Below are 22,785 nucleotides of genomic sequence, written 5' to 3'. Positions count from 1 at the left end.
ATGGCTGAATCCAACTCTTGGCTCCCCATGGGTCCCTGAACACTGTGGGGTATGGACTTAGTGGCCTCAACAGCTCCATGTTCTTGGGTCCTTGAATTGAACTGCCCCCAAGGATTGCAGCTTGTGGCTGCTGAGTGCTGCTCCACCACCTAAAAAATGAAAGATATTTTTGTTTGTTTGGGGGAAGAATCAGAAACATTTTTTGTTTTTATTGAAGGGGAGCAAACCTGGAAGTGATCAGGGCTTATTTCTGAGTCTGTGCTCAGAGGTTTCTCCTGGCCACACTGTGGGAATTGTTTAGTGCTGGAGATCTAGTCAGGGTAAGTCCTGTGCCCTTATGTGCCCGCATGCTGGATTCTGATCTCCCTGGTCAGCTGCAGAACTGATATTTGAAAAACGGTATTTGCCATGGGCCAAAAAGTCAAAGTAGAGAGCAGTGGCCCCAGAAACTCCGCTGGGGTGAGCATTCCAGAGGTTACTTTGCACAAGCCAAATAAAGGTGACACTCAGTCCTCTGGAGGGGGGGGGGTAATGGGAGGGTCGAATCCTCAGGAGTCACTGCACCCCCTTTTTGGAAGTCTTTCCGGCCTAGAGAGTTTCTAGACTGAAAGGCCAACACTTAAGTGGCAGATAGATAATTTTCAGGACATGCTGGTGTCTTCCATGTTCCCCATGTAGGCACACCTTCAAGAAAGGAGTCACAGCAGTCATTCCTCAGTCCTCCAGCACATTTTCAATGTCTGTTTATTTGTCTGGTATTATGGGGCATTGGAATTCCCCACTTTATGCACTCAGTTATCTTGTCTTTCATTCTCCTTTAGCCAATCCTGTCTGGGGTAGGTACTGGATTCAACCTTCTGAATCACGAACAAGCATCCCTTGGGGTAAGACTAGTGGAGACTGTTACTGTGAGATGCAGTGGAAACACTTTTAGCCTCCTCTCTTCCCAGTGACCGTGTGGTCCAGTTTTCTAGAACACAGAACAGATTTGGGACCAAATCATCACACCAGAGATGGAAATGGGGCAAGAAAGGCAGGTTGCCAACAGTTCCCTCAGCTGGGTTTGCTTGGTTGAGGACGTACATATGCTATAGAAAGGGGAAGGGACTCTGGAGGGAAGAGTGCACTGGTGGAGGTGCCTGTGCTCTGGTTCATGTTGAGAAACTGGAGAAGCTTCTGGGCATCCTGAGGAAGAACAGAGGAGGTCCAGAGACAGAGAAGAGAAGAGAAGAGAAGAGAAGAGAAGAGAAGAGAAGAGAAGAGAAGAGAAGAGAAGAGAGGAGAGGAGAGGAGAGGAGAGGAGAGGAGAGGAGAGGAGAGGAGAGGAGAGGAGAGGAGAGGAGAGGAGAGGAGAGGAGAGGAGAGGAGCGGAGAGGAGAGGAGAGGAGAGGAGCGGAGAGGAGAGGAGAGGAGAGGAGCGGAGAGGAGAGGAGAGGAGAGGAGAGGAGAGGAGAGGAGAGGAGAGGAGAGGAGAGGAGAGGAGAGGAGAAGATCTAGGGACCCATGAAGATATGAGAAAGGAGAGAGTCTCTGCCATCCTGAGGGCCTCATTTTAGAGTTAAAGGAACAATTGTGACCCAAAATATTACTAAGTCGGGGCTCCAAATTATTGTTAAAGGATGATTTGGCAGAACTGAGTAACAGTATTATTTATATGGAGATATAAGCTGGCTATACAAATATGGGTTTCCACTTACCACTAAGAGAACTAAATACAGTTAGTGTAGCGAAACACTATCACTGTGACAATGGCAACTGGAACTGATCACTCTGCACAAGCACTGGGAAAGAAGATGAAGTGATAATGCATGGTACCCTTTCATGAGCAATAGTGCAAATCACACTGGGGGCATTGGTGGCAGGAAATGTGCACTGCACATTCTATGACTGAAACTCAACCATGAACAGTCTTATAATTGTGGTGCTTAAAATATGTAATTATATAAAAATTGGGGTTTCCCCATTGAAACTTGAGGAGGGATATAAACAGTCATCCCTCCCCCCTGAGTTTTGATGAACCCAGAAAATGGGGGGGGGGGCTCAGCGTGATGCCTGAGTTGGCTATTGTTTTTCATTAACACTGCAGCTCACTTGCTGATGGGTGTTTGGTTTTCAAACAATTATACAGCAGAAAACAGGGGGAGGTGGTGAGAGCTTTGCTGGAAAAGATCCAGTGACCTGACACACAGCATTATTGTTGCCTCTGGGAACTGTCTCTGGAGTAGATGTGTAGAACTCAGGATTTGGGAAAAGAATTGGGCTCCAAGTTATGTTGAGGACTTGGTACTTAAGTTCTAGGTCTAGGAGGAGTCTGTTTCCCCCATAGTAAGGAGGCTGTGTTCTGTGTATTGGTGGGGTGTAAGGGACTGGGGGATCCAACTGCAAATGGGATCGCTACTACTGACTCTGTTCTAGGAAGAGTTAGAGAAAATTTTCCACATGCCTATTATGACTCAGGCTTGTGGTTAAGCATTGTTAGACCAATTAATTGCCAGAACATTTTTGTAAGATGGCCATTTTGGGGGTTTGTTTTTACACAAGAGGTTGCTGAGTGATTACATAACTTCCCTAGGTAAGGAAGCCAGTCTGGGGCTCCTTGGATCCCCTCTTCTCCTCCCTGCAGACCAGCCCCTGTGCCAGAGTTTATTTGGCCAGAGGCAGCTCTTAGATATTCTTGCTGCTCCTTGGCTTGGGTTGAATGATTCATTTCTTCTGCTACTCCTTTCTGTTGTTCCCCGGGTACAAGTCAGTGCAATCATTTTGCTTTTCAAACTTATTAGATTCCAGAAAAAATACCTTTGGCCATACATGACAGGAAAACCATCTTTGAAAATAATTTACAACCACTGCTAGTTTTTCAGACAGATTTTTAGACAGTGGGGGGAAATTTCAAGTTGTGTTTGATGGTCTATTCCAGTAGACAAATTCAGGAGTCTGATTAATCCTCTAAATGGGTTTAGCATTTAGGTGGGTGAATCAAAAAGACAGGGGCTAGAAAGATATACAGTACAGGGTTAAGGCACTTGCCATGTGCTCAGCTGGCCCAGGTTCTATCCCCAGCATTGCATATGGTCCCCAAAACACCATCAGGAATGATTCCTGAGTACAGAGCCATGAGCAAGCCTTGAAGTTTGCCTGATAGGACCCAAAAACCTAAAAATGTACAGACTTTGAACCTTTGGACAGACAGGATGCTATGCAAAGTTCAGAAAAATCTCTAGAAACCCCAGAATTTGTAGATACCCCTTAAATAGATAATTTTGGGGGGTTAGGGGGGTTGTCCACCTATCTCCATTGCCCCTTACCCAGCTCTTCATGCAGAGATGTGGGCAGGAAAAGGTAAGTGGGCATGGCAAAGGAAATGGCTTCCCCATTTGCACAGCCAATATAAGACTGACTTGAGACTCACTCACGCTTGGTTCCAAAGCTCCTTGTCTAAACCATCTCTTGTTTTCGTTGGTTACATTTTAGTCTAGCCCACCTGACTCTGAACTTCAGAATCTTCATGATCTCTGTGTCCCTGGAACCCTGGTTCTTTTGGGAGGTGGTGGTGGAAGAAGAGAGGTTCTCCCAAGCAGTGCCCAGGGGGTGCAGGACCAGGATCCAAGAATGTGGTGTTGTGGACTAGCAAAGTCTAGGCCAAACCACACCTGTCAGTGGTCGAACCAGAGCTAGCCACATGCATGTCAGGTGCCTGAACCCCTGTATTACCACTCCAGCACCCCCCCCCCCGGGTTGATTCTTGACCTGTGCTAAAAGCTCCGGATGGTTTGAAGCAAGAGTGCCCTCTAGAGAGAGAGAGGCACACATTGCAAGGGGCATGGTTTCTTAGGAAACGGCAGCAGATATTTTTCAACCAAGAAAGACCCAGATACCCGGGAAGTCAGCTGTATGGGGAAGAGATTGATGTAACGCTGGATCCTCATTTTCAGGCGGCTCAAAGGAGCAGATGAAAAATTTTCAAAATCAATCTTACGCAGAGAAGCATGGAGATGCCTTTCCAGACTTATCTTGGCCTGCAGCAGTACCTGCAAAAAAAATCTACAAGCTTCCCCAAGGCTTATGTAAGATAGAACTTGGAGACCAGTTCTCTCTCCCCCAACCTGAGCACAATTTACCTATGAGGCTTTGTAGCATACAACGTGCTGAGCCAGATGCAATGCAGGTGTCCTGTGGCTTCCACAGCTGCGGTGAAGTCTTTTAAATTCAGCGTGGAGATGGCATTTCTTTCTCAGGGTTAGTAATTTTCCCCCCTTCATTTCCTGTGCTGCAGAATCTCGTCAATTACTTAATTGCACAATAATGAGCAATATTTCCACTTTCAGATATGCATTCTTGTCATTTTAATGGGATAAACGCCTAGAGATTTCCACCAGGAGGAAGAAACTTTTTTTGTTGTTGTTTGTTTGTCTCTTACGGCAATTTATTCGAGCTGTTTGAATTAGACACCTGAACACAGAGCTGAGAGCTTGGAGCTTGGGCGGCTTTGCTGCTGTGTATATGATCCCAGGGGATTTTGAAAGGTCCTAAGTATAGATGTGTGGCTTGAGAAAGGCTCAGGTTCAAGAGTCCTTGATCTTTGCAGGGGGATTTCTTCTAGAACAGCACGTCCCAAAGTAGATGCTGCCACCTCTTGGGACTTCAAGAATGATCCATGCAATGGCAGTAGACTCTGATACACTGGAGGGTGCTGAGTGTTTTGAGCAATTGTTCCTGTTTATTTGGGGTGTTTTTTGGGGGGGGGGCACTATACTAGGACATACTTGAGCTTAACTCTAGGTTCTGTGCTCAGAGATCAATCCTGGCCAGATTCAGGGGACCTTATGGCAGGTGCAAGGGATTGAACCTGGTCAAGGCAATTACGATGTCTGCAACTTTTGTTTTGTTGTTGTTGTTGTTAAAACAAAAGGGGGAATAGGCCAAACAAATTTGCAGACCTCTGTCTTAGAGCTAGGAATGCTACTAGTTTAGAGTAAGGGCCCATGGCACCCATTCAGCCATTTCCCCCTCCTAACCCTCCCTGCTACAGAGACTCAGAACCATGATTTCTAACCTTTGCATGAAACAGAATTAACTCCTAATGCCCGGAGCCCGGATATGTGGCACAGGGTACAGAGCCAGTCTGGCATGTTTTCTGGCACTACCCCCTGCTGGCCTGGACACTCTCCACCCCCTTTGTGCTGGTATGGTATGTGGGTAGTTCCAGACATCACAAATCTCTCCGAGACTGTTGACTAGAAGACATGTGGACACACAGTACAAAGACCCGCTGTTCACTCAGTTATCCCAGGACTGAAGATTTCAAAACAAAGCCCAGAACGAGTGGATATTGAGTCAAATGATTTTGTTTGTTAGGTTCCTTTTTTAATTTTTTTTTTTTAGTTTTTGTGTATTTTTATGTAGTCTATTTTTATTAGGATTCTTCCCTGTTTCTTTTTGTTTTGTTTTGTTTTGTTTTAATGCAGGTCCTAAATTCAGCAGAACCCTTTTCTTAGGAGGCAGGGGGAAAGGTTGATTTAGACGTTCTATCTCAATTAAGGATGATTTTGATGAACCACCGTGGTTTGCACCCACTGTAATTAAACCATGAATGCGTTTCTACATTAGCCTCAGAGAGCGCCATCTCTTGGCAGCCCGGAGAATTCCACACGACGATCCATCTACCTCATTGTCTGGCCCTGCTTTACTGAACCCCACATTCCAGAGCTCTGTGCCCAGCAGCGCACATCACAGAGTATACCAGACAGGTTTCTGTGTGTACAAGTCATCTCAGACATCCCACTTACCCATGGGACCCCATTTATTTCCAGGACGTCACTCCCCCTCCTCCCAGCTTCTCTCCACACCGCATCCCTCCTCACTACCCATGGAGAGTGTTGGCCAAGATGTAGCCGATGACAACACCCTATACTGTGAGGGAGTCAGAGGGACTGTGTTCAATGTATGCAGGGCCCCCACTGTGACCCCAGTATCAACAGCTTCCTTCTCTGACCCCATGATTAGAACCTCCCCATGTACCCTAATATCAGCAGCTCCATACTACATCCTGAGATCAGCAACAATTCCCCACTATGATGACCCCAGGATCAGCACCGCCCCACTGTACCTTGAAATCAGCTCTCTGAGCTGTGACCTCCTCTAGCTGTGCCCATCTTTTGAGAACAGAGTAGAGGAAAGTTGGGCTGTGAGGGTGTGGGGGTCACTGTTCCTTTTCCCTAACCCCCATCTAGACAAGGGAACAAAGTGGGGTGCCAGCTGGGCTCCAAGGATGCCAATTGCAAAGGTGCTGCTGGTGTGGCATCTTTGAGACCCAGTTCCCCACTTTCTGTCTCCATGACCTATGAACCCCTCACTTACACCCCCAGACAGCAGCCTTCAATTGGCACACCCCAACTTTTTTTATAGATATATTTTATTTATACCACTGTGATTTACAAAGTTCTTCATAGTTGAGTTTCAGACATACAGTATTTCATTGCCAATCCCACCACCACCCGTGTCTTCCTTATGTTGTGTATGTAAATATTTCCATGGGATTATTGTTACTGATCCTACCCTGATCGGTGATTGTACCCTACCCTAGGATGTGACCTGGCATTCTGCTCCCATCCTAGGGTGGTACCTGAATCTGATGTATAAAAGCAAGGGTCTGTGGAAGGCAGGGGCTTTTTTTGGAGGGCTGATTCTGGGGCTTTTGGCTTCAGCCTTGTCCACTGAATAAGCTGATATCTTCTGAAGCCTGACTGCCTGTTAGCTTTATACCTGCCGTATTCACCTCAGAACCGCTGGCTGAATGGGGTGACAGAGGTGTGCTCCGAGCTGGAGGAGAAAGACCTCATCCTCCATCCCTCCATCAGTCAGCCCCATCAAGGGCTGATTTTCAACACCTCACTCAACGCATGTTCCTAGAATCCATCTCATGCCACCACTCCTTGCCCCCTCGCCTACCAGAATAACAGGCCCATTTTAAGTTCAAATTGTTAAAGTTTGGTTCTCATGATTTCCTTGTTGATTCTGGCTTGGATATTTAGTTCTATCCTTTCTTTACACCCCAATGCACCTGAGACCACTTGATCCCTGCTCCCCATCATTACATATTTGTGTTTCTTCTCCTCCACTCAATTTCTTTCCTTCTCCTCACTATACTCTAGGCCCCTAAGGGTTCTTAATAATCCCCATTTATTTTGCGGGGGTCACACCCAGTGGCACTCAGGGTTTACTACTGGCTCTCCATTCATAAATCATTCCTGGAAGACTCAGGGCACTGTATGGGATGCCGGGATTCGAACCACAATCCATCCTGAGTTGGCTGCATGCAAGGCGAATGCCCTACCACTATGCTATCTCTTCGGCTCCTGACAATCCCCATTTAAACCATTGCATTCCCTCATGCAGTTATTCTAAATACCACATATAAGTGACATTGTTCTGTATTTTTCCTTCTCCAGCCTCACATCATGTCACGTAATTTATTCCAGTTCCATACATGTTGCAGCAAATTGCATGATTGAATCATCCCTTACAGCTATGTAGTATTCCATTGTATATATGTATACCACCTCAGGGGTGCTGGGCAGCTACTGACTCCTGAGTGACAGGTGAACCCCAGTCTCAGATGGGGAACCCCTGAACTTGTAAGACGGGTTCCATCCATATGAGGCACTTCAATCAGTGAAAATTCCATCAAAACCCGGTGTATCATGGCATGCCCACAGCTTCCTCATCTCTAGCTAACTGAGGTGCAGCCACCAAATGAGCATCTCCTCCCCAGCGTGTGTGGGTGAGAAGAGAGGAGCTTTGTCCACCCACTGCCTGCACAGACTGGCCACAGTCTCCTTCCTGCTGTTTCTCTAAACTGCAGTGGGTCCCTCAGCCTGTCTCAACTTTCTTGGCCTTTTGGATGAACCTTTGCTGCTTCCTTAGACCTCTTGCTTTCAGCTGTTTGTTCTATGTCGATTTTGTGGCCTCTTGGCCCCTGTGGGGTGCCCGGAGATCGATTCTTGCCTTCTGCTCTGACCTCACAGAAACTTCTAAGCAAAATTGAGAAGCCAGAGCAATAGGACAGCAGGAAAGACATTTACCTTGCACACCCCAGCCCCAGTTTGATCCTTGACCCAGAGCACTGTCTGGGGTGACCTTTGGGCCACTGAGCACAACAAGGTAGCACCCCCCAAAAAAAGACCCAAGAAGAGAAATAATCCTTGTTGAACCAGTCAACATCAAGAAGAATCCTATAAATCAGGAAAATAAGGATGGTGGAGGGAGCGTGGGGGGAATCTGTCTCTCTCCCCCTGGCCACAGTGGGAGCACAAGTATGGATGTGGATGTGGTTAGTTGGCCAGTGATGATCAGAATGAAGGATTCCATCTTCCTGGTGTGTTTGGATCCGAGGACATTATTCCCTGCTAATGACCAGGCTGATAACCAAAGACTCTACTCTTTATTCCATTCCAGCAATGGTTATGTAGAGCAAGAGGAAATGGGATACATGCAAGGGTCAGGACCAGGGACATGACAGAAGGATAGTCAGGGAAGTGAGGTGCCAAAAAATGGGTAAGTATAAATACTGGGTCTTAGAAATGTCTCAGGTGCAACACAGTGGGCAAGAGCAGTGACATGTAATCTCCCTTAACCAGACCTCTCTAGGAGAGAGGAGGGATGGCCCAGAGTCAAGCCTGAGAATGACCACTGATTGTAGGGAGATAGCTTCCCTCTTTATGCCATCCTTCCCCATCTCTGGAGTGATGTCTCAGAAGCTTTCATGTCAAGGAGAATCACTGGAACAGTTGCGTTTGCTGGGGTTCTCTTTAGCTGCTGCACACAGGAAACAGGAAACCAGGAAGAAGTGAGTGCAGGTGCAGCTCTTTATAGTGTCCCCTTTGTGCCCAAACACAGGCTGAAATCAGCCCACAGCCTACCTTTGTGATGGGCCCTGGAGAGCTTATGTTTGCTGGGGTCTTCTTTGGCTGCCGCATGCAGGAAGCAGCTGGAACAGTTGCTCTACAGGGTTTCTGGAATAGTTGCTGTATGAGGTTCCATCTGCCAGGCAGTTCTGGAACAGTGTCACAGAGGACCAACAGGCATGCCCTGTATGTACTGGAATTATTATTGGGTGTAAGAGTGCTGCGGTAGCCAGCCAGCTTAGAGCATTTTCCTGCCTTCTCAGCTCTGGCTTCTCAGATTCCTTCCTCCATGGACTATGAGACTGACAGACTTGTTAGTCTGAGGGACATGAACATAATGTCAGCTCTGCTCGTTTCAAATTAAATCATTGCTAAAAGAAGGGGGACCAGAGAGATAGCACAATGGGCAGGGCATTCGATTTGCCTACAGCCAACCTGGCACCACATACAGGAATTCTGAGCCCCTGGCAGGAGCAAGGAGTAAGTCCTGAACGCAGCCAGGTGGTGTGACACCCAAACCCAAAAGAGCAAAAATGAAAAAGAAAATGGAAGAAAAAGTTAATGAAATAGATAGGAAACATTTCCACTTGCCTAGAAAAAAATTCCCATTTTTTTTCTTACATTCCTTTGCCAATATATGCCAGTGCATATCTACAGGTGATATCTATCTAGATATAAGACATTGTTCAGTAAAAATTGGAATATAAATCAAAGTTTAAATAACTTGATATAAATATTTAAAATGTCACATTGACTTTAAAGCGAAAGTAGCATGAGTGTGTGCGGAGTGCCGGTAGATTCATTTGTCTAAACATTTGTTTCCTTTTAATATTTTTGAGCCACACCTGCCAGCACTCGGGTTATTCCTGGCCCTGCACTTCTGGTGGCCTTGAGGAAGCACATGGGATGCCGGGGATCAAACCCGAATCAGCTGTGTTCAAGGCAGATGCCCTCCCTGCTGTACTATCAGTCCAGCCCAGCACCTATTTCTTTGGTTGATAAGCCCAGGGGGGGCCAAGGTCTTTACCCATTCCTGCTTTTCCCTTTAGGCTTCAGTCATTTTTTTTCCGGATGTATCTGCTGCCATCTTGATGGGAGTTTGTGGCCCAGTTAATGTTGAAATGGTTGTGTTGAGCTGGAGGAAAATCAGTGTATTGGATGTAAAACTTCTTCTAGCAGATTATTCTATTTCCAGCAAATATATTTTTTATATTTTAAAAATTATGTGGTTTACATATACATATAATTACAAAAATTTTACATAGACATATAATTATAAAAATATATGGTTTACTAGATTGTTCATAATAGAGTTGGGTTATTTTTTTCACAGTTACAAAATTGTTCATGATTGAGTTTAAATTTTATAATGTCCAACACCCTTCACCAGTACACATTTCCCACCACGATGTCCCCAGTTTTCTTTCTGTCCTTCCCCTCCGTCTGCCTCTGGGGCAGACGTTTTTCCTCCCCCCCTCTTTCTTTCTGTCTCTCTCTCTTTTTTAACTCTTAGGCTCTGCCATTTGCAATATTGTTACTGAGGGCTATCCTGCCTATCACTTTATCTCTTTCCAGCACCCAGTTCTTGTCCAGAGTGATCATTGATCACTTCCCATTGTCATTGTCATAGTGGTTCCTTCTCTGCCCTCACTAAACACCTCTTCTCTTTGTGGCAATCTTCCTACCAAGGACCGGTCCTCCTGGCCATCATCACTGTTGTCTTTGGATGTTATACAAAACTATCTTTTATTTCATTTCCCACAAATGAATGTAATCATCCTATTTCTATCCCGCTGACTCATTTTACTCAGCATAATACTCTCCATGTCCATCCAATGTATAAGAAAATTTCATGACTTCATTTATCCTAAGAGTTCATAGTATTTCATTTTGTATATGTACCACCGTTTCTTTAGCCACTCTTCTGTTCTTGGGTACTTTCCAGATTTTGGCTGTAGTGAGCAGTGTTGAAATGAACATAGATGTGCGGAGGGCTCTTCTGTGTTGTGATTCAGTTCTCCTAGGATTTCCAGTAGATACTTGTGGCGGGCCACAGGGTTGACCAGCAGTTTCCATCACAGAAAGTGCAGATAGGTCATGTCTGTCTGTCTGTCACGCTTGCTGGTGACAGATGGAGGAGCGCTCAACTCCACTTCTACAATGACTCATTTTTCTTGTATCTATCTCTGTGGTTGTTGGGGACTCTGAAGCATTGCTCAGGGGAACCATGCAGTGCCAGGTTATCAAACCAGGCTTAGCAATATGCCAGGCCTGCACCTGATCACCTGTAAAATCTCTCCACCTTGCCGGGGCTATGAGACCTCAAAGGCCAATGGGTCTAGTCCAGTTTTTACCTACGCATAACCAAGGATTTATACTTGGCATATGCACAGTAAACTGGGTCTTGGCACTTTTCAAAATAGCAGCCCCTACTTGCAGCCCTACATGACCATATTATACCATTCTTCTATTGTTGTTGTTTTTAGTTTGTTTTGGGCTACACCCAGCAGTGGTGCTCAAGTGTTGGTTTACTGGTCCTACCCAAATCAATATTCGTTTGTGTGATCTTGATGTGAGCTGGTGATGGGATACTGGATTATTCCCTACTTGGTATTCCTCTCCCTCCCTAGGGTGTGACCTGATTCTTATCAATAAAAGCAGGGGTCTGAGGAAGGCAGAGGCTCATTCTTCAGTCTTCTTCCCCTAAGCTACATTTCTTCTTAGGAATAGAAAGCTTGGGTGGTTGAATTCCTTGTTTGAATGCTGGATTTCCTGAACCCATTCTTGTACCTCTTCACTGTGTGGATTATTTCCTGCTTCAGCATTTGCTTCCACAGCTGCTTCTCACCAGATCCTCATTTTTGAGCCCTAGGCTCCACTAGCACTCAAGGGTTATTCCTGGCTGTGTGCTCAGGCATCACTCTTGCCAGTGTTGGGGGGTAGGGGGGCTATATGCAATGTCTGTGATTAAACCTGGGTTGGCCATGTGCAAGGCAAACACCCTTTCTTCTTGTGCCCCAATATGCTTTTCTTCTGGCCAGTTATAAAAGACCGAATATGAACTAACTCTTCTTTCTTTATTTTTCCCTCTTTCTGCAGGATTACACTTTAACCATGTATTTTCAACAATACTGGAGAGATAAGAGACTCGCCTATTCCGGCATTCCTCTCAACCTCACACTGGATAATCGTGTGGCTGACCAGCTGTGGGTGCCCGACACATACTTCTTAAATGACAAGAAGTCATTTGTGCATGGAGTGACCGTGAAAAACCGCATGATTCGCCTGCACCCGGATGGGACCGTGTTATACGGCCTCAGGTCTGTGATTCTTTTTGATCACTTTGGCTTGCTGTCTTTACGACTTTAGGGTGTGCTGGACTGCATTTTTCACTTGAAATGATTATCGTAAAGGCATCAGTATCTTCAGATTCACCTGTAGACATTCCAGAAACCACGTGGAGTTTTGCAGGGAAATGAGGGAAGTCTGGATGTAAGATTTGGGGTATTATGGGTCCTATAAATAGCCCATAAAGGGGAAAAAAACAGCTCCATCTTGTGGAGTTGGGCTACTGCATCTCTGAACACAACTTTCCCCAAGACAAATTTCCCAGTTCTGAACCACAAAAGATTCATTGATATGGCCCTGGCAGTGCCGGATTTTCCAAAAAGTTTCCCAGAGCTGTTTGTAGAGACTTAAACAATGTCTGTTCTGCTGCTACAGGGCTGGGTCTCTGCAGAGCTTTCCAAGATGGTGCCACCAATATTTATGGGGAAGACAAAATGGGAATCATCCTTTACCAAGTCTCCTAGTGAAATCACTGGAGTCATGAAAAGGGGTTGTTCTCTGCAACTTCCAAGATGTCCTGGGTACATTCCTGTTTACCCTGTAAACCCATCCATTTCCCTGAAGGTTCCAGAAAAAGGATCTAGAAAAAGATTGATCACAAACGGGGTAACTTCAGAATCTCTGAGCTCCAGCCCAGCCTCCATCCCACCATGATGTTTAGTGCTTCCACACTAAGAAAGGAAAATTGAGCATACCCTTAAAACACAGAGGCACTTTCTCAAAACAGTGGCGGAGAGGAAGAAAGTTGAAACTTTGACAAAAATAAGACCATTTCAGTTAAAGAAGAAAAATGGTTCCCTTCAGCCCTGGTAGGGAATTCCTAATTGGAAGGTAGGTGACTGAGATTCCTGTAGGATGCTTCCAGAATTGCACAGCTTTGCCTGGAAATCAAAGATGGGATTGTAAGCTTCAGGAGACTCTTGATTAGAGGTAGAACATACTGCCTAGAAATTCTGTGAGCTAAAATGAGCCACTGTGTCCTTTATTTGGAAAGAATGAATCTGGACCAGAGCAATAATACAGCAGGTAGTGAATCCCCCTTGCATGTGACTCCAAGGTTCAACTCTGAGCACCACATAAGATCCCCACAGCAGAGAGCCCCGAGTGCAGATCGAGGAGTAAGCCATGAGCACTTCTGGATGTGGCTCCAAAATCCAAATAATGGTAATAGTAATAAATTCTAGGAATGCATGTGTAAATGCATGCATATGTTTGCTCATGTTTGCATGTAGTGAGAGAATGAGCAAAAAGGAGCTAACCTCCATGAAAAGCAAGGTCCGCCTTCTTTATCTGTTTGATTGTTTTGGGGGGGGCACACCTGGCGGTGCTCAGGGTGAGCTCTTTGCTCAGAAATCACTCCTGGCAGGCTCTAGCAACCATATGGGATACAGGGGATCAAACCTAGATCAACCCCTTACAAGGCAAATACCCTTTCCATTGTGCTGTCGCTCTAGTCCCAAGATAAGCCTTCTTGTCTTAAACTAAATTACTATTTGGATTTTCTCAATAATTAAAGAAATAAAACTTTCTTTTTATTCTCAGTGAGGTAGAGTTTGTAGATGTCTCTGTTAAATCTTCTCTGAGGTTAGTGATGCAATTGACTCCAGCTGTTGTAACCAAGGTCAACCAATTGGGGGGTTTCTCCACAACACAGACCCATGGACAAGATTCAGGGTCCTGTAGCTTCTTTCTCTGAGTGCAGTCTCCAGACCTACATATTGTCTTCTCTTTGCAGACATTGATAGCTGGAGGGCCAAGGGTTCTTTCAGAGAACTACTAATTCCATTTCTGAGGATTTCACCCTCCCAACCTAAACCTTCCCACCGTCTCATACCATCACTTATTGAGGTTTTGGTTTCAAAAGGAATTGGGGAGGAGGTGCCTAAAATTTCAGATCATAGCAGTTCATAGCATATTCTAGTATGAATGAAAGAGCTGTAGTCAACTTCCAAACCCTATTTTCTTTTTTTAATAATAATAATATCTTTATTTAAACACTGATTACAAACATAATCTTAGTTGGGTGTGCAACCTTCCCATCACCAATGCCCCCATCTTCTCCCCCACCACCTCTCACCTGTATTTGAGACAGGCTTTCTACATCCCTCACTCACTGACATTGTTATGATAGTTTTCAGTGTAGTTATTTCTCTAACTGACTCACTACTCTTTGTGGTGAGCTTCATGTCTTGTGCCGGTTCTTCTGGCCCTCATCTCTGGGAATTATTTCAATGTCTTTAATTTTTATTAAAAGCCATGGATGAGTGAAACTATTCTGTGTCTCTCTGATTTATTTCACTCAGTATAATAGATTCCATGTACATCCATGTATAAGAAAATTTTATGACTTCATCTCTCCTGACAGCTGCATAATATTCTATTGTGTATATTACCACAGTTTCTTTAGCCATCCATCTGTTGAAGGGCATCTTGGTTGTTCCCAAGTCTGGCTATTGTAAAAAGTGCTGCGATGAATATAGGTACGAGGAAGGGATTTTTGAATTGTATTTTTGAGTTCCTAGGGTATATCCCTAGGAGTGATATAGCTGGATCAAATGAGAGCTCAATTTCCAGTTTTTTTAGGAATCTTCATATAGTTTTCCATAAGGGCTGGACTAGCCAATAGTCCCACCAACTGTGAATGAGAGTTCCTTTCTCCTCACATCCCCACCAACACTGATTGTTCTTGTTCTCTGTGATGTGTCCAGTCTCTGTGATGTGAGATGATACCTCATTGATGTTTTGATTTGAATCTCCTTGATGATTAGTGATGTGGAGCATTTTTCATGTGCTTTTTGGCCATTAGTATTTCTTCTTTGAGAAAGTGTCTGTTCATTTCTTCTCCCCGTTTTTTGATGGGATTAGATGTTTTTCTTCTTGTTAAGTTCTGTCAGTACCATGTATATCTTAGATATTAACTCCTTAATACCTGATGGTATTGGGTGAATAGCTTTTCCCATTCTCTGGGTGGCTTTAGTGTCCTAGGCATTATTTCCTTTGAGGTATAGAAGCTTCTCAGCTTAATCTAGTCCCATTTGTGTATCTCTGCTTCGACTTGTTTGGAGAGTGCTGTTTCTCCCTTGAAGAAGCCTTTACTTTCAATGTCATGGAGTGTTTTACCTACGTGTTGTTCTATATATCTTCTGGTTTCAGGTCTGATATCAAGGTCTTTAATCCATTTGCATTTGATCTTTGTGCAGGGTGTTAGATGGAAATCAGAGTTAGTTTCCAAACCCCATTTCCAAGTGTTAGATTTAGCATTGTAAAGAAGGGGGAAAATGTATGAGTGAACAACCATCTCTTTAGCAGATTCTATGTGTTGATGTAAAGTAATAAAATTTGATTTTAAATCATAATATTTGAGCTAATATTTAATAAAAATATTTGAGAGTTAATAATAGTTAAGTTAAATAATATAAAAGCTATGGGGGAACTTTCAACTATAAACTCTACAGTAGTAACTAAGAGATCTCTCTCATTAAATTAACATCTCTTACGTGTCTCACATAACCCCTTCAATAGTAAATGCAGATCTGAAGAAGTCGCTATTTTTATTCAAGTATATTCTCAACATACTCCTTGAATCTATACTTAGAACCTCCTATTTTGAGCCAAGTCTTCATTTCCATGTGAACCTGGACAAACAGTCGCAAAGGAAATCTTCACCAACAGATTAGCACATTCAAAAAGCACCAGCAGTACTGCATGGACATCTGGCTTGCTTTTGAAATTGGCTCATCTTGAAATATCTGCCTTGAGACTTACAAACCACACATAGCTATAGAGATTAATTCAAATTGAAATGGGAAGTAATTTGTAATTCTGAATGTAAAGAAGACGAGTGTTTCAAAATGCTGCTAATTTCATTGATTTCGTGTCTTCACATACCAAATAGCATTCATTGAAAACTGTGGGACTATTTACACAAAACTCTCATGAGACACACACACACACTCTCTCTCTCATACTCTCTGGATTGTGTCTTCTGGTAAAATCCATTGTGACTCCTCACATTGGGGATCCCCTTCCACACTTGTCTTGGCCTTAAACTTTCCTTTAATTCCCCTTATTATGCTCACGTATTCATGTGAGTGACATCACAAACCAAAGATGGATCAGGGTGCAGACCCCAATGGTGGGTGTCATATGTGGGCTTGCAAGATGCCTGGTGTGCTGAAGCATTGGAGGTTCAACCCTCCATGGCAATTTTGCAGATATTAGGATTCTTTTATTATTATTATTATTATTATTATTATTATTATTATTATTATTATTATTTTGTGAAGACAAAAAATGCAAAGAGGGAGGACAAGGTGAAGTTACAATGGGAAAACAGTTATCCAGAAACTGAATTCTCAGAAGAAATCCCCTTGCTGACACCTTAAGTAGAATTCTTATAATGTTCTTTGTGTCAAGTCCAGCCCAACCCTGCTAATTTGAGCTTTTGGTTGACTGGGTTGTATCCATGAGATCTGAAGGTGGATTTTTTTTCTTCCCTCCTGTCCTCCCACCACCCCCATAGCATGTGCTTGACCTTCCTGTAGAGTACATAGCCATAGTTCACACTGGAATAGTCCAACCACCACTTTAGCCTCACGGATTCTTCATCTTGTTTGGGCCCAGCCTTGTCACACACAATCAATAAGGGCGTGTTCTTGAGCAAGGGTAGATGAGAATTTCTGGCTGGGGAAGAACTGGCCATGACGTTGATTCATACGTCATCTGGTCTTATTCTGGGAAATCATTAATCCATTCCTCTGATGAATCTGCTGAAGTAGGTGATGTCTGCGCACATAGAGGATTGAGATGGATCATGTTCTGGGAGTAATCAAAGGTCATTGGAAAGCAGAAGCTATTTTTTCTGGGACACTTACAGCCCCTTGAACTGAAATCTTGGTCAAGGTTTGAGCTTGCCTATCTTGAGCACCTCCAGCTTGAGCTCCCAGAAATAAGGCCATAATGAAGCAGCTTATAGAGTGGCTATGGGATAGGAAGAGAGTATCACAGCCTCCTCCACTGACAGGGCATTCTGTCATTTTAATCATGTGGCATCTAGAGAAACACAGATCAACCTTTAAACTGTAACACTGGTCAGTGGTTCCCAGATGGAAGGAGGAAATAGATTGGGGGAAGATCAGTCAGGTCAAGATGACCAGTTGAACAGTAAAGGATAGAATAGGAATTTTAGTTTTGGTTTGTTTGGGAGTCACCCCCTGCAGTGCTCAGGGCTTACTCCTGGCTATTAGCTCAGGAACCATTCCTGGAAGTGCTCAGGGTACCCTACGAGAGGCTGGGGATCAAATCCAGGTTGGCCACGTGCAAGACAAGCACCCTCCCCACGGTGTTATCTCTCTGGCCTCATGTGTAGAGTTCTCTACACAGATGCACATTTGAAATGTACCTAATGTTATTATAGTCAGTGTGTCTTGCACTTTAGAAAAAGTTGAGTGAGAGACCAGGCTGAAAGGACTGAGGAACATGCTTCATTTAAGGAAGCTCTGGATCCAATCCCTGCCACCATTGTCACCTGAAAGCCTCCAGGGGGTGCCCTGGCCATTCCCCTGGGAGACATCAATCACAACCACAGCAATAACCATCATAAATGGAATTCAGAGAAAAACAAAACAGCTTGCGTTTTTTTTGGTTTATTTGGTGTTTTTGTTTTTTTTTTGGGGGGGGCGTGCAATTTTCCCTTGGACAGCCAAAACTACTTAGGAGCTAGGAAGATCTTGGCTTGCTAAGACACTCATAGATCTGGGTGCTGTTCCCAGAACAATTTTCCTGTTGTTTTTGAAGCTGTGTTTGAGAAAGTGGAGTCAGACCCACTGTCCCTCTCTCTGCCCCTTCTTCCTTTTGCAGCCAACTGATTGCTTGCTTCAGTGTCTCTCCTTCTGTACTATGGAGGGTACTTTAGAGTGTGATTCATACTCTAGACATCTGCTTCATGGTGTCTTAGCCCTGGACAGTACGGCTTAGAGTAGTTTCACTCATGCTGTGACATCAGGGCTTAAGCTCTCACTTGCCATGCATTTTTTTAATCATTAAACTTTCGTCTTCTAACTACAAGTATTGGTTCACAAAAGCATGTTTGATTTACTTCAAAAATCACCCAAGAGTCCAAGGCAGATCCTTGCCAACAGAACAACATAGCTGCGTCCTGTCTAAGAAACAATGCAAAAGGTGTTGGAAAAAATTCTGCCAAGAATGCAGTATATAAAAATGAATCTAGGGGTTGAAATGATAGTATAGTAGGGAGGGTATTTGCTTTGCACGCAGCTGACCTGGGTTTGATCCCTATCATCCCATATGGTCCCCCAATACCACCAGGAGTAACTCCTGAGTGCAGAGCCAGGAGTAAACCCTGAACACTGCACGATGTTCTCCCTCCCCCCAAAAAAAAATCTAAACCTTATTTCTTTTCTTTTTGGAGAGCCCACACAGTAATGCTCAGGGTTCTATGCTCCGGGACCACTTCTGGCAATGTTCTGGTGCAGGGTATTGAACCTGGGTTGGCTACATGCAAGGTAAGTGCCTAATCTGCTGTCACTTCAATCCCCTAAATGTTATCTCAGACTATTCTAATTAGTCTGCTGGTTGGTGTGGCTACCATCCTGTTTCCAAACATATTTTTATACAGCAATTCTGGTCAAGCATATTTTGCCCCAGGAAAAAAAAAAGCTGTGCATTCTTGAAAGAAGTAAAGCACACATGATTTGAAGTCTTGTGTTTCATTTCATTCCTAATTCATGTTTTACAACTCTCTAATCAATCTTTATGTTGATACAGAGAGTACATAATAAGCTTCTCTCCAAAAGGACTTTTTCCAATATATGTATAAATACCATACCTGTATTCATATCAAGCTGCATTATTGTTGAATAATGACTCAACAGGGCCCTTTGATGTCTCAAGACTTGGCTTCTCACTTCTGTTTGATGATGGTCTCTCCCACTTGAGTTGCTGACACAGAAAAGTTTTTATGTTTGTTTTTACATAATACAAATGATGAAATGAGCTGATGCACCTACACTTTTTTTGGGCCCTTTCTCACAGGACCTGCTAGAGAGCTGATTTCTTTGGACTTTTGCAAAGTCCTTCAATTCCCTTTCTCCCCTATTCTCCCCCCTCACCATGCTTCCCATGTGTGTATCTTTCTTCTACTCCTTTTCTCTTATGTCACCTTGTTTTCTTTCCACCACAACACTTAACGACATGATCAGGCCATCTTGCTGTATTCCAGATTTATTGAATACCTACCCCCATACACGAAGAAAGAAAAACCACATGACCTTATGAACTCTAAGCATAGTACTATATATATCAATATATATATAGATATATATATATCAAGTTTCTTGCTCCATTGTACTAATACATTTAACTTAAGTACAATTTTGGGGTTAGACTTCTATTCTCACAGTGCCATTTGGAGGATCAGTTCATCTGGAGTGTTATTGGTATCAGAGGTGTGCTAATTATCTACTTGACTCTTTTCAGCTGGTTGGCTATTTGGTCCAGTACCTGTAAGTTCACTCTTTCACATGACTGTAAGCTCATTTATTTGATCATAAAAAAATATAGTAGGTGATGTTGGAATTATACTCAGGAAATGCTGCTTTGGGCTGAATACCATCTTCAATCTTTCACAACAGACTTGCTTAGTGTCTTCACTTATGCTTTGATTTGAGCTTCATAATTTTTATAGACACCTCATTCATTTCTTAATAAGCCTTCTTTAAAAATATGGGACTGTTGGAAATGGGGTCATTTTTACATTATTTTTCTGCCATTGCTATTATGCAGGAAGCTACTGCTCTATTTATTCATTGCTATCTTTACGCTATCTATCCAATATCCGATTCAGCCAGGCTCAATTATTTTTCACAATCTAGTTAATAATGTGGAGGGCTTTAGCCTTACATTCCTCTTCTTCTAATGATGTCTTTGACCTTTACTTTCATTATTTTTATTCTTATTTATATTTTCTCTTTAATTGCATTGCGTTTAGCTTCCAGAAAATGAAAAATGAGTTTAGGGGGGGTAACACTGTGCAGAATTGCTTCGTGCATCGTTGCGATAAGAATGGTTCTTGGGGCCCACTGTGAAAGATGATTTGCACGTGGAGTTTAATGTGGTAACGACTACATTTTTGACAGTTGTCATAGTTGCATAACACAGATACCAAATTGTGAATTTATATTCTACAACTAATTTTAAGATCAAATGGCTGAAATAGTCTTTTTTAATATGTATCGGTGTGGAATTCTATTTTATTAATTCAGTCTTACTTTGCATGCATTTTCTCATTGATCTGTGACTGTGATGTATTCATGCCTTATCTGGTTTCTTCCTTGAATTCCCAAGATAAATCCTATTTTATCTTGTTGAACAACAGCCTCCCCCCATGTGTAAATTTATAATTAAAAATCTTGGGTAGTCAGTTGATTATGAATAAACAGGATAAGATCTAGTCATGATGTAGTTTTGTCTTGACTTCCTCCATTCCCATTGATCAACATGGTCCAGAAAAGAGTAAAATTTCTTTGTTTTATTTAAAAATGGGGCAGAGTTCATAGTTTTCTGCCAATGTTTTAAGAATAGTCCTTTCCTATTGTTGTATTCCACAGGCATTCTCAACTCAGTACTTAATTAACACTGAGTTGTATATAGCATTGATATTTTTCCCTTCCACAGTGGAGCCTGTACGGGGGTCAGAACCTTCTGCTAACTGAGGCACATATACACAAAGGAATACTATGCAGCTGTCAGGAAAAATGAAGTTATAAAATTTTCCTATACATGGATGGACATGGAAAATATTATGCTGAATGAAATAAGTCAGAGGGAGAGAGACAGAAACAGAATACTCTCACTTATCTGTGAGATTTTAAGAAAAATAAAAGACAATATTGAAATAATACCTAGAAACAATAGAGCTGAGGGCTGGAAGGACCGGCCCACGATATGAAGTTTACCAGAAGGAGTGGTGAGTTCAGTTATATAAATAACTACACTAACAGCTATCATGACAATGTTAGGGAGTGAGAGAAATAGAATTCCTGTCCCAAAGACAGGCAAGGGTTGGGAGGGAGGGGAATGGGGGGCATTGGTGGTTGGAATGTTGCACTGGTGAAGGGGGATGTTCTTTCTTTATGACTGAAACCCAACTACAACATGTTTGTAATCATGGTGCTTAAATAAAGATATTATTTTTTAAAAGCTAAAAGTAAAGAGAATTCCTTCTGCTGACAAAGAGAGATCAGTCAACATCCCGTCTACTCTGCTTTCCTGTCTTCAACATCTCTTCTCTCTCCTACCTGGCCCAGTGTAATTGTTACACAGACTCATCCCATGTTCAAGGAGGGTACACTAGTTCTTAAGACTTTCTTTTTTTCTTTTTTTTTTAATTAAACAACTTTATTACACACATGATTGTGTTTGGGTTTCAGTCATGTAAAGAACACCACCCATCACCAGTGCAACATTCCCATCACCAATGTCCCAAATCTCCTTCCTCCCCACCCAACCCTTGCCTGTACTCTAGACAGGCTTTCTATTTCCCTCGTACATCCTATTAATTAGGATAGTTCTAAACGTAGTTATTTCTCTAACTAAACTCATCCCTGTTTGTGATGAGCTTCATGAGGTGAGCTGTAACTTTCAGCTCTTTTCTCTTTTGTGTCTGAAAGTTATTATTGCAAGAATGTCTTTCATTTTTCTTAAAACCCATAGATGAGTGAGGCCATTCTGTGTCTTTCTCTCTCTCTCTCTCTCTCTCTGACTTATTTCACTCAGCATAATAGATTCCATGTACATCCATGTATAGGAAAATTTCATGACTTCATCTCTCCTAACAGCTGCATAATATTCCATTGTGTATATGTACCACAGTTTCTTTAGTCATTCATCTGTTGAAGGGTATCTTGGCTTTTTCCATAGTCTTGCTATGGTTAATAGTGCTGCAATGAATATAGGTGTAAGGAAGGGATTTTTGTAATGTATTTTTGTGTTCCTAGGATATATTCCTAGTAGTGGTATAGCTGGGTCATACGAGAGCTCAATTTCCAGTTTTTGGAAGAATCTCCATACCGCTTTCCATAAGGTTGAACTAGACGGCATTCCCACCAGCAGTGGATAAGAGTTCCTTTCTTTCCACATCCCCACCAACACTGCTTGTTCTCATTCTTTGTGATGTGTGTCATTCTCTGGGGTGTGAGGTGGTACCTCATAGTTGTTTTGATTTGCATCTCCCTGATGATTAGTGGTGTGGAGCATTTTTTCATGTGTCTTTTGGCCATTTGTATTTTTTCTTTGTCAAAGTGTCTGTCCATTTCTTCTCCCCATTTTTTGATGGGATTACATGTTTTTATTTATATTTATTTTTATATATAAATTATATATATTATATATTATATTTATTTTATATTTTATATATAATAATTATATATATAATATTTATATTATATGTTTAAATTTATGTCAGTGCCTTGTATATTTTGGAGATTAGCCCCTTGTCTGATGGGTATTGGGTGAA

The 22,785-nt window shown here is 42.8% G+C and overlaps 1 protein-coding gene across 1 annotated transcript in view; it reads left to right on the top strand.

Moving 5' to 3' along the window:
* Window positions 1–22,785, top strand: part of GABRB3 (gamma-aminobutyric acid type A receptor subunit beta3) — a 202,063-nt gene that overhangs the window by 127,720 nt on the left and 51,558 nt on the right. Inside the window, exon 4 of the mRNA XM_049782694.1 lies at window positions 12,003–12,223. Within this exon, the coding sequence (XP_049638651.1) occupies window positions 12,003–12,223 (221 nt within the window). The remainder of the gene's footprint in view (window positions 1–12,002; window positions 12,224–22,785) is intronic.

Source organism: Suncus etruscus, chromosome 11 (genome assembly GCF_024139225.1).
Source record: "Suncus etruscus isolate mSunEtr1 chromosome 11, mSunEtr1.pri.cur, whole genome shotgun sequence".
NCBI classification, from domain to species: domain Eukaryota; kingdom Metazoa; phylum Chordata; class Mammalia; order Eulipotyphla; family Soricidae; genus Suncus; species Suncus etruscus.
This window is presented reverse-complemented; position numbering and strand designations above follow the sequence as displayed.